Genomic DNA, 12,053 nt, shown 5'->3' with positions numbered 1-12,053 from the left:
CTTTTCCCCTTAGTACTGTTTCTGATCCATTTGTTTTGCTTTCTGTGCATTTGTTGCTTCTGCTATATAATGCTCCATTGATACTCATCCAAGTCTACACTTAGTTTTACTGCATCATGCACCCTTAATGTATGCTGAATAATTTTACATTAGAATTGTTTCCCCAACAAGATTGTAAATTACTATAGAACGGATATCACAGTTTTCACTAAGGTCCTCTCAGGATAGTTAGGAAAGCTATGTCTATAAATTGGTACAACTAATTGATTGGTAATACTGTGTAGATGGGGCCTTTTAGCTTCTTGGCAGCAACTTGATAATATGGTAAGGTTCTGGAATCTTGAGTTATATTTTAGTTAAGTACTATTAAATAGAGTAATGTCATACTTCTCACTTTACTTATCCTGTTTCCACAATTAAGCCTACTAGACAGAGCACAGAACTTCAAAACTTGGGTTTGAGTCATTGTTCTGCTTATCAGCTAGGTAATTGTTATGTTAACAAATGAATTAACCATTTTGAGACTATTTCCTCATTCATTAATTGGGATGTTTATACGACATAGCCAACTTCATGGTTGTGGTGAAGTCAAATAGTAATGTATGTTAGTGTACAGAGTGCTATTTTTTATTAGAATTCTATCTAATACCTTCCATTGCTTGTGCTTACGTTTTATTCTTTGTGTTTATTGGATTTAAAAATGTTTACTATTAGATTTCATAATAGTCTCTTATAAAGTTCATTGATAGTCTCTGGGTTTGGTTCTGCAGTTGGATAAATGTTCTTGGTACATAATGATGTATGCGTGTGTATATATATTATGTATCTTGTTATCCTAGAAATTGTTAATGGAGATCTACTCTATATATTTTTGTCCATCTCTGAGATTATTCCATAATAAACAATGAGAGTTTGGCAAGTCTTTCTTTTAAGTTAATAGCATTTTTTTCTACCCTTCAGAATGTTTTGTTAACACAAATAACTTAATTTTAGCCTATTGGCAATGGGAATTATTTAAAGAGAAACATCCTACTACTACTACGTCCTACTACTTTCCGGACTTTGGAACAGAAAAACATAAAGACCAGAGGCTATTTTTTGTTGAGACTGCAGGGTAGCATGAGTCTGAGATGGGTTTTGTCTGTTTCTAGAATAAAAGTGGGAAGAGCGAGATCTCTGAAACAAGATGATTCTCCAGCTACTCAAGCCATTCTCTTCAGTGATACTTCCTTGTTTGCATCTTTGTTGGACAAAAATCTAGACGAGTTAGGAAGTGACCTAAGTCTAAGACTTTTAATCAGTAGTAAGCAATTAAATGAACTAAATAATCCTTAGATGGCCTTTGCCCACACAAATATTTAAAAGATTTCTCACTAGTTTTGCCTTATTTCCAAGTTTTGGATAAATTTCCTGATAGTCTGCTCTCTTTTTATCATAAATAATTTCCAAATGTATACTTTTTTCAAAGGAAAGCATCATCTCACATGGGTTTGCTCTAATATTTAGGTTCAGTGAGATTGTTAATTAAGCATGTTAGTACCTTCAGTTTTCTGTGAAAATCTAGAGCCCTACAGTATCAGGCATCTACTAAGCTGCAAAATTGATTTCTGTCCATAAGTTTTCATAAGGATCTTGGATTAGATTTAAAAAACAACAACAGCAACTATTCTTTTCTATCCTAAGGCCAGTATATTCTCCAGCAGATTTCGCCTGCGGTACCTATAAATTTGGGTGATTTTCTTTATTCCTGAAGGTTTCCAAAACTGCCATGGTTTTTGGCTACTAGGAAATGACCTTGCCACCTATGATGCTGAGCCCTTGTAAGTTAGGTACTAGGGCAGTTTCCTGGCAGTGTGACAGAGGAATTGGTTCTGTATATATTTCTTAGTGTGGGCTTGTCATAAGTGAATGAAAATCATTTTTTTTAAACATTTTATTTATTTATTTGACAGAGATAGAGACAGCCAGCGAGAGAGGGAACACAAGCAGGGGGAGTGGGAGAGGAAGAAGCAGGCTCCTAGCAGAGGAGCCTGATGTGGGGCTCGATCCCATAACGCCAGGATCACGTCCTGAGCCGAAGGCAGACACTTAACCGCTGTGCCACCCAGGCGCCCCTGAAAATCATTTTTAATTAAGACATTCCAGGTATGGCCTTGGTTGCACAATTGATTAGTTAAATTGGTAAAAAGGCGTATAAATTAGTTTTTTTTTTTTTTACTTTCTTAAAAATACCTTTTTACATTTAGATTTATATATTAGAGAGAGAGCATGCACATGCACATGTGTGCATGTGTGGGCGTCAGAGGGGTAGAGGGAGAGGGAGTGAGAATCTCAAGCCAACTCCACGCTGAGTGCAGAGCCTGGTGGGGGGCTGAAACTCACGACCCTGAGATCATGACTGACCCAAAAGCAAGAGTCAGATGCTTAATTGACTGCAACACTGAGGTGCCCCAAGGAGTATAGATTCTTATTGAACAGATGAAAATTACAATATTGTCCTGAAAAGTAAAATTCAGTATAACTATTTGTTTCTGAATTCTGAGTGGGTCAGTGAGAATCAGATAATTACTTTAAGATGTGATAATTCAGTTTACAAAAGCATAATCTACTAAGTTGAAGGTTAGAGATGGTTCTTAAGGAAAAAAATGGACTTCATATGTTCATTAAATGTGGAATAGGACATTAAAAATAATACCAATCAGGGGCACCTGGGTGGCTCAGTTGGTTAAGTGTCTGCCTTTGGCTCAGATCACTGAGATCGAGTCCCACGTCAGGTTCCATGCTCAGTGGGGAGTCTGTTTCTCATTCTCCCTCCGTCCCTCTGCTAGCTTGTGCTCTCTCTCTCTCTCAAATAAATAAAAATTTTAAAAAAGAATAATACCAATCATATTTCAAACAAGTAGCCACAATTTAATTTCATTTAGTTCAGTTCATTCAGTCCTAGTAATTCTTATCTGGCCAGGTGTTGGGCACTTTGCTTTCATCATGTATGTCAGCTTCTGGACTAAAAAAGTCTTAGAAATTTTCACTCAGTCCATTGTCCACTTTAAGCAATGTCAGCTCTGAAGCCTGTACTTAACAGTCTATTTTTTTGAAGTATCAAGAGTTCAGTGTTCCTAGTACAGTCCTTTACAGGAGACTCTGGTCAGCAAGAAGCAAAAGTCTGTTTGATAATGAGACTGAAAGTCTGTGGTTAATTTATTATAGTAACCAATAATAGAATAAAATTTTCTATATGAATATTTGATAAGGGCTTGATGAATATTTTCCTTAAGGGTAAATATAGGTAGCAAAATCACTGGCATATGTCTAGAACCTTCCCAAAAAGCAAGCATTTTCTGAAATATTTTTATTAAAAGTAATTTTCTATATAAACTTAACCCAGGAAAGGCTGAGCTTCTTTGCTGATTTGGCAAGTCTTACCATGCAGCTCTTAAAACAATGTTGAGCCAATTAATATATTAATAGTATGTTTTCTAATGATACTGTATATGCCTGAAAAATAATATTTGGTTACCTGTTTAATCAAAGTGACAAAATATTTTAAAATAAATGTAGATGGAGAGGATTCTGGGAGGGTGGTAGAATAGGAAGCAGGAGGAATCTGACTCCCAACCAACACAATTACAGGGCAGAATCTATCCGATGAAACTATTCTGTATCTCTGGAGTCTATTGTAGGCATATAATTTCTTGGTGAAAGGTTGAATAATAAATTGTGGTTATTTTCAGTCATTTTCAGCTCTTAGCTAGGTAGCAGTGGCTTCTACCCATTCCCCACCTCCCAGCACCCAGGCAGTCAGCCCTGCATGCTTTCCAGAAGCAGTTTGAATGCACCTTGTGGGAACCAGGGTGGGAAAAAAGGCTCACGTCCTCCAAATGTCAAGGATCTGTGCTCTGAATGTTACTTGTAATTTTTGATCTTGGAGGTGCAGACAAGGAGGTGGGCAGCCATTGTTGTTGTACCTCGCCCCATTGTTGCAAGCCCCATCCCTTCTTGCTGAGGTGACTTCCAGGGGACTTAAAGGGCCACTGCCCTCTTTTTTCCCCTTCTTCATTTCTCTTTTTTTCCCTTTGCGGAGACAAACATTAAAAACTAAGGTATTTGAAAGCAGCCACATATAAAGGGAAATTAGAAAGTCACCATGTATACCCAGAGAAAGATGAAGGCTCAGAAAAGACCTGAGAAGATTTTAAGTTTGCACCTCAGGCTGTTCCTGGGCTCAGGGACACCATACGAAAATTAGCAAAAACCAAAACACAAGAAGCCCTGGGAATCAAGAAGAATCTGAGTTCTGGCATCACCACATTATTAGATTCAAGTCACTCCTTTTCAACAATAATCACAAGGCATATGAAGAAACAGGAAAGTATGGCTCATTCAAACAAAAAAGTCAACAGAAACTATCTGAAAAAGACCTGATGGTGGATCTACTGGACAAAGACTTTAAAACAACTTTAAGCTGCTCAAAGAACTAAAGTAATGCATGGAGAAAGTTAAGAAGACAATGTATGAAAACATTGAAAATATCAATAAAGATAAAAAACCAAAAAAATTCTGGGGCTGAAAAATAACTGAAATGAAAAATTTATTAGAGTGATTTAGAAATATATTTGAACAGGAACAAGAAAGAGTCAGTGAACTTGAATCTTGGACAATGGAAATTATTGGGTCTGAGGAACAGAAAAAAAAGATTGAAGAAATATGAACAGAGCATAAGGGACCTGTGGGACATCATCAAGCTGACCAACTTATGCATTGTGGGAGTCCCAGAGGAAACAGAGAGAAAGGGGCAGAGCAAATATTTGAAAAATTAATAGCTGAAAACTCCCTGAATTTGGTGAAAGACATGAATGTAAACATCCAAGAAGCTCAGCAAACTCCAAGTAGGATGAACTGAATGAGATCTGCACCAGACAGATTAGATTCAAACTATTGAAGGTCAAAGACAAAGAATCTTGAAAGCAGCGTAATAAAGTGAATCATCACATGTGAGAGCAGCCTCACCAAAATTTTTGGGAGATTGCTCACTAGAATCTTTGGAGGCCAGAAAGCACTGGGCTTACATTTTCAAGCACTAAAAGAAAAAAAACTGTGAATCAAGAATCCTGTATTTGGGAAAATCAAAGTCCTTCAAAAATGAAGGACATTCCCAGATAAACAAAAGCTGAGGTTATTTGTGACTACTAGACCTGGCGCTGAAAAAAATGCTAAAAAGGAGTCTTGGGCAGATTGAAGTGAAAGAACAATAGACAGTGACTCGAAGCCATATGTAGAAATGAAGATCTCAGTAAAGGTAAATATATGGGTAATTACAAAAAGCTAGTATTGTTAACAATGATTTCTAACTCCCATTTTGTTTTCTACAAGATTTAAAAGGCAAACACATTTTAAAAAATGCAATAGTTAGTCTAAAAGCTAGTATTACTGTAACAGGTTTGTAATTCCACATTTTGTTTTTTTACATAATTTAAGAAAGTAATGCACCTTTAAACATGACCAGTTTATGTTTTTGGACACATGAGCAAAGATATAATTGGATCAAGATGTAATTCTCTGACATTGAAAGCTGAAAGGAGTAGGACAGAGAGATGTTAAGGAGTAGAGATTTTGTATGTTACTGAAGTTGAGCTGGTACAAATCCAAATTAGAGTATTGTGATTTTAGGATGTTAAATGTAATCCCCAATGGTAACTGCAAAGAAAATAGATACAGAATATGTACGAAGGGAATGAAAGATGAATTTAAATGTTTCACTATAAAAACAAGCACAAAAGAAGACAGTAATGTAGGAAATGAGGGAAAAAATAGCTATGAGGCATATGGAAAACCAATAACAAAATGACAGAAGTCCCTCCATATCAGTAAGCCTTAAAAAAGAATGAAATTGAAATATACTACAACATGGATCAACCTGAGAACATTATGCTAAGTCAAATAAGCCAGGTACAAAAAGATGAATGCCATATGATTCCACTTATATGAGGTACTTAGAGTACTCAAAATCTTAGAGTGAGAAGGTAGAATAGTGATTTCCACGGACTAGGGGGTGAAGGGAATGGGGAGTTATTATTTTTAATGGGTATAGAGTTTCAGTTTTATAAGATGAGAAGAGTTCTGGAGTTGGATGGGTGGTGATGGTTGCACAACAATATGAATGTACCTAATACCACTGAAGTGTACTCTCAGAAATGGTTAAGATGATGGATTTTGTATTATGTATGTTTTACTACAATTAAAAAAATTAAAAACAAGATACGTAAAGGCAGTACAATTGTAAGGATCTTTAGCTTTCTCATAGGCAAGGAACCTTTGTTCAAAAAAATAATCAAATGATAAAGTCAGCACAAATCAGGGAAAATTATTCTGGTGGGCATAGAATATCTGCTTTCTGGGCACATTACGTAGAAGGGAAATAGTGAGTTCTATTACCTTTTATTCTAAAATCAATTTACTGTTTTAATAGAAAGCCAAGTTTTACTTTTCTCTTAATATATTTAGCAGTATAAGTTTTTCAAACTTTTTTTAATGAATAACGTATCAGAACTTGGCATACTTTAGTAAAATTTTAGATATCTCATTGCATAAAGAAACTTGAGTTTTGGATTAGAGAAGGTGGACTGTAGTATTGTTTTAGTGATCTAAAGCAATCTATAGTAGTAAAAATAGTGTTGTATACATAAAACTAATTCAGACAAGTTTATGGTCATTATCATATAGTATTTGATTGGCTGGCTCACATTTTGTAACATGAATTTGAAAGCCTTTTGAGCAAAAAAATGCCATTATCCCAGCAGTATTTTACAAATATTAATATGAATTAATATGTATAAGGAAGTAAAAGGGGAGATTAGAAGCAGGGTTATAATTTAAGGGCCTTTCCTCTTATCCAGCCTCAACTCTTAAGTAATCAAACCCTAATAAAAGTCTTGACTGGATAGACAGAGGTAATGGAAATGTAGCCTTTATACTTATATGTGCCTTTCTCAGCTTTGTGTATACCTGCCATCAAAATTTAGCTGTGGAATCATCTCTTTGTCCAGTTTTATTTTATCACCTCTAGGCTGAGTTGACTGTCCTTCTTTGTGCTTCTTCATTACTACTTCGGGTTTACTCATCTCCCTCAATAGTCTTTGATAGGGGTCAGCAAACAATGGCCAATGGGCCAATCTCATACCACTGCCTGCATTTGTAAGCAAAGTTTTATTAAAACCACAGTTACATTTTTTTGTTTGCATATGGTAATCTATGGCTGCTTTTATCTTACAGTGGCAAAGTTGAGTTGAAACAGAGACAGAATGGCCTGCAAAGCCTAAAAAATTTACTTTCTGGTCCTTTACAGAATTAATTTGCTAACTCTTGGTCTGTGAGCTCTTTTATTACCTTTTTGCCAATTCCTGCACCTATCAGGCCTATCATTGGTGCTGAATACATTTCTGTCAAATTATAAAGGAGTATAGGTATGGGAAATATGGTAATGAAAAACCCTGTCTGTAAAATGAGGCATGTGTGGTTTCTAAGATGTGTTCTAGTTGTACAGGTAGACTGCATAAAAATAAGACTCAACTGAGCTGATTTTTTTATCTTTTTGTACTTTTTCTGAACCCCTCCCTGGTTGAACTAATTCCCCTCTTAATATACGTATTGCTGTTATAAAAATTTGTGCATTTTATTATAGGCATATTTATAAATATATTTCAACCACCATGTGAACTCAGAGAACAGTATTTCAATTTTTTGCTTATAGTGCCTGATGTGAATATGGAAAGGAACTTAAACATTGTGTAACCCTCAGTAAATACATATTGCACTGGACTGGTTGGTTTTTAAAGAAAATTAATTAAAAGTTATTATTATTTTTTTAATGTAATATTCTTTTTAAAAAAAATACTGCAGAGTGTAAAAAGTCGTTTGTTACTTCCATTTTATCTAATGAAAATCCTCTTCTCTGAGGTGTAAACACTGTTAACTGGCATATCCTTCTGTGCTTCCTTTATTTCTTCTTTCATTCCTACACACACCATACACTCATATACAATTAAATAGAGCTTAGGTATGTAATATACACAAGCATTTCTTTTTAAAAAAATGCTATGCATACCATTCTGTGACTTTTTTTTTCACTTAACAGTATACATGGAAGTACTTCATTCTTTTCAGTGGCTGCATGGTATTTCTGGTACACTGATGTCACAATATATTTAACTAGTCCTCTTGACGTATTTATATTTTTTTTGCTCCAGTGAACATTGCTGGGGTGAATATCCTTTAACACATTCTTTTGTATCTGTGATACCGTATCTGTAAGACAAATTTGAAATTCCATTGCTCTTTCAAGCGGTATATGAATTTAAAATTTTTACATACTTTGCCAAATGACTGTAATTAACTTTCTCACAAACAAAGTATGCAAAGACTTATTTCCTTACATTCTGGCCAATCTTGTGTATTATTTTATTTTTCTCAAGTTATAAATTATTGTTTTAATTATTTTCTTAAATAATTATTACACTTGATTATATATTTTGCCATGCAAATGTTTTAAATTTTATATTTCGACATTGTCAGTCGTTTTTCTTGTGACTTAGGGGTTTTGTGTCATGTTTTGAAAGTCCTTCAAAGATTATAGAAAATTAATCTGTGTTTTCTTTGATTAGTTTATAGTCTGACTTTTTCCTGTTTAAAAATACCATTTACTTGGAATTCTTTTGGTGTTAGGAATGGGGTAGAAATTAAGTTCTTTTACTTTCAAGTAGCCAGTTTCAGAGAGTGTGTTTATATATGGTGAATGTGGAAAGAGATGAAAGTCAGTGATGACTTCCAAATTTCGAGCCTGATTTTTTCCTCTTGTAATTTTTATTTAAGTAGAAAAAAGATGTATTTAAAAATAAAGTGACTCACCATCACATTATCATAACATATAAAGTATTTCTTTTTTTCACTCCTCTCTGGAAATCTCTATATTTTGATTTATAAGAGATGCTTCAGTAACAGTCTCTTACATTTTAAAGTTAGTGCATACCCTGCACATAATGTGTCAGTTGGCTTGATTATCTCCTTAATGTTAAAGACATTAATTATAGTGAAATTGAAAAATTATAGCCTAAATTTGTTTTTTCAGGACTTAGTTCCCCTCAACCCCAAATATTGCTTGAATGCTTTTATTGGTTAAGGAGAGACTACTGTGAAATGTAAATTTTAAAAGAAATGACAAATCTGATTTTCCTCCCTAGATTTTGGACTGGTTTGTACAGATATGTCTGGCCTTGAAACATGTACATGATCGAAAAATTCTTCATCGAGACATAAAGTCCCAGGTATGGTTATTCTGTCACTAATAACTTATAAATGGATATGAACTTTGAGCCAGTATTTTTTGTGGCTAAAATTTTTGAACCCAAACCAGTCTACATCAGATTATCTGTTCTGTCTTCCCCCTTCATTATAATCCTAGAGATCCTGTTTATATGCATCATGTGTTAGATCACCTGCTTTTTTCCTATATCCTCCTCTTTTTGGGTTTACTCTCATAATGATAGGAAAAACCTGAAAAATAGGTATGTGGAAGATCTATTTTTGGGGGTATTGTAGGTCTGAAGATGACTTTATTCCTCTCTCTAACTTTAATGATAATTTGGATATAAACCTCTAGGTTGGAAATTTGTTTTCATACGTAATTTTGAAGATTCCATTCATTTTCTTTTGGCTTCTAGTGTGCCATTTAGGAATTTAAAGCCACTGATTGATTGATTGATTGATTGATTTCTTTTTTTTTTTTTTTTTTAAAGATTTTACTTATTTGAGAGAGAGAACGAGCAGGAGCAGGGGGAAGTGGCAGAGGGAGAGGGAGAAGCAAACTCTCTGCTGAGCAGGGAGCCTGATGCGGGGCTTGATCCCAGGACCCTGAGATCATGACCTGAGCCGAAGGCAGGCACTTAACCGACTGAGCCTCCCAAGCACCCCTTTTGGAGCTTCTTAATTTAACTCTTCCGAGTACCTTATTCGTTCACATTTTATCTCTTTGTCTCTCAGTTGCATTCTAGGTGAATTTTTCAGCCTACTTTCCAGTTAACTAAATCCTTTTTAAATTTTGTGTAAACTGATGCTTATCTGTTTACTTTTTAAAAAAAAAATAATGACTTTTTTCCTCTCCAAGATATTTAAATGGTTTTTCATATACATCTGTTCTTACTCTGATTGTATTTTTTTAAGATTTTATTTATTTATTTAAGAGAGAGAGAGTGAGTGGGAGGGAGAGGGAGAAAGAACCTAAAGCAGACTCCATGCTGAGCACAGAGCCTGACTTGGGATTCGATCTCATGACTGAGAGATCATGACCTGAGCCAAAACCAAGAGTCAGATACTTAACTGAGCCACCGAGGTGCCCCACTCTGATTGGTTTTTGTTTCATAATGTCTTGTTCTTTTTAAATGGACTTCCTTTATTTATCTCTTTGCAATTTTCTTTCTTTTTAATTTTTTTAAGTAACCTCTACACGCAACTTGGGGCTCGTACTTACAGCTCCTGAGATCGAGAGTCACATGCTCTACTGACTGAGCTAGCCAGGTGCCTCTCTGTCTGCAATTTTCTAAATATATTTACTTTAAAGTTTTTATTGGATTGTTTCATAAAATTCTGTCTGGAGTGAATTCTTACCCTGATTATTTTATTAGCTTTTTTTTTTCTTTTTGCATTAGGTTTTTTCATGTGTATTGGACTTTTTTTTTTTTTTTTTTTTTGGCCACTGTCTGTGAGAGAGATTTTGTCCCCACAGCTCACTCATCTTTCATAGAGGATTCTTTCCTGGATGCCCCACTGGGGCTCTCTCAGTTCCCAGACTGGGTAGCACAGAGGGGATTTGTTTCCTGGTGTCAAGGCTATGTATCTATCTTACCTTCTTACTCCTGCAACTTCTTGTATAGCCTGACAGCCTCAGGAAGAGTAGTAAGAAGAGGAGTAACTGTGATGGGAACTTTATACTCCATCCTTCCTGTCCAGCAGCCGTCTGCCACCTAATTCCATTTCATCCCATTTTACTCCATCCTCCTCATCCCCATTTTGTGTCATCTTTGGCTGTGAACATGTATCTGATTCAAGTGAGCGATACGGAGTTTAATTCATGTTCCACAAACTCCTGCCTTTACTATTTGATAGCGCACCGCAGTTATGTATTTATGCATGGAAATTAATTGGCTAAATTATTGGAAAATTTTAAGGCTAATTTGTTACATTTAGGCTAGTTAGAATTTTTATACAGCCTTTTTTTTGTTTTTTTGCAATGGAGGGGAGAGTCTGGGTTTATTTTTTTAAAGCTACATTGAGCTATATTTCAAATAAGATAACATTCACCCACTGAAAATGTACAGTTCAGTGATTTTTAGTATATTCACAGAGTTGTGAAACCATCACCGCTCTCTACTTCTAGAACACTTTTTATCACTCCAGAAAAAAACCCTGTACCATTAGCAATCACTCTCCATTCCCTAACTCTGGAAACCACTAATCTAGTTTTTTTTCTCAATGGATTTGCCTATTCTGGACATTTTATGTAAATGGAATCCATAATATGTGACTTTGTGTATCTTAAATGGGGTGTCTTTTGTTGCTAATGAATTGTAAAAGTTCTTTTTTCTGGATACAGATTCCTTTTCAGATACATAATTTGCAAGTATTTTCTCCAGTTCTGTGGGTTATCTGTTCATTTTTTAAAAAAATTATTTTTAAAAAGATTTTATTTTAATTCATTTAATTAACATATACCATGTTACTGGTTTCAGAGGTACAGGTCTGTGATTCATCAGTCTTATATAATACCCAGGGCTCATAACATTACATGCCCTCCTTAATGTCCATCACCCAGTTACCCCATGTCTATTCACTTTTGATGGTCTTCTTTGAACAAAAGTTTTTATTTTTGGTGAAATCCACTTTGTCTATATTTTCTTTTTTTGCTTGTGCTTTTGGTGTCACATTTAAGAAACCATTGCCCAGTCCAGTGACAAGAAGATATATTCCTATATATTCCTCCAGGAGTTTTGTAGTTTTAGTTCTTA

At 35.0% G+C, this 12,053-nt stretch overlaps 1 protein-coding gene across 14 annotated transcripts in view; it reads left to right on the top strand.

Moving 5' to 3' along the window:
* Window positions 1-12,053, top strand: part of NEK1 (NIMA related kinase 1) — a 251,489-nt gene that overhangs the window by 22,455 nt on the left and 216,981 nt on the right. For all 14 annotated transcript variants that reach the window (XM_048212192.2, XM_048212194.2, XM_044379262.3 and 11 more), the window contains one exon: window positions 9,234-9,317. In XM_048212192.2, coding sequence (XP_048068149.2) covers window positions 9,234-9,317 — 84 coding nt within the window. The remainder of the gene's footprint in view (window positions 1-9,233; window positions 9,318-12,053) is intronic.

The sequence above is a fragment of the Ursus arctos genome, unplaced genomic scaffold (genome assembly GCF_023065955.2).
Source record: "Ursus arctos isolate Adak ecotype North America unplaced genomic scaffold, UrsArc2.0 scaffold_11, whole genome shotgun sequence".
Classification (NCBI taxonomy): Eukaryota; Metazoa; Chordata; class Mammalia; order Carnivora; family Ursidae; genus Ursus; species Ursus arctos.
This window is presented reverse-complemented; position numbering and strand designations above follow the sequence as displayed.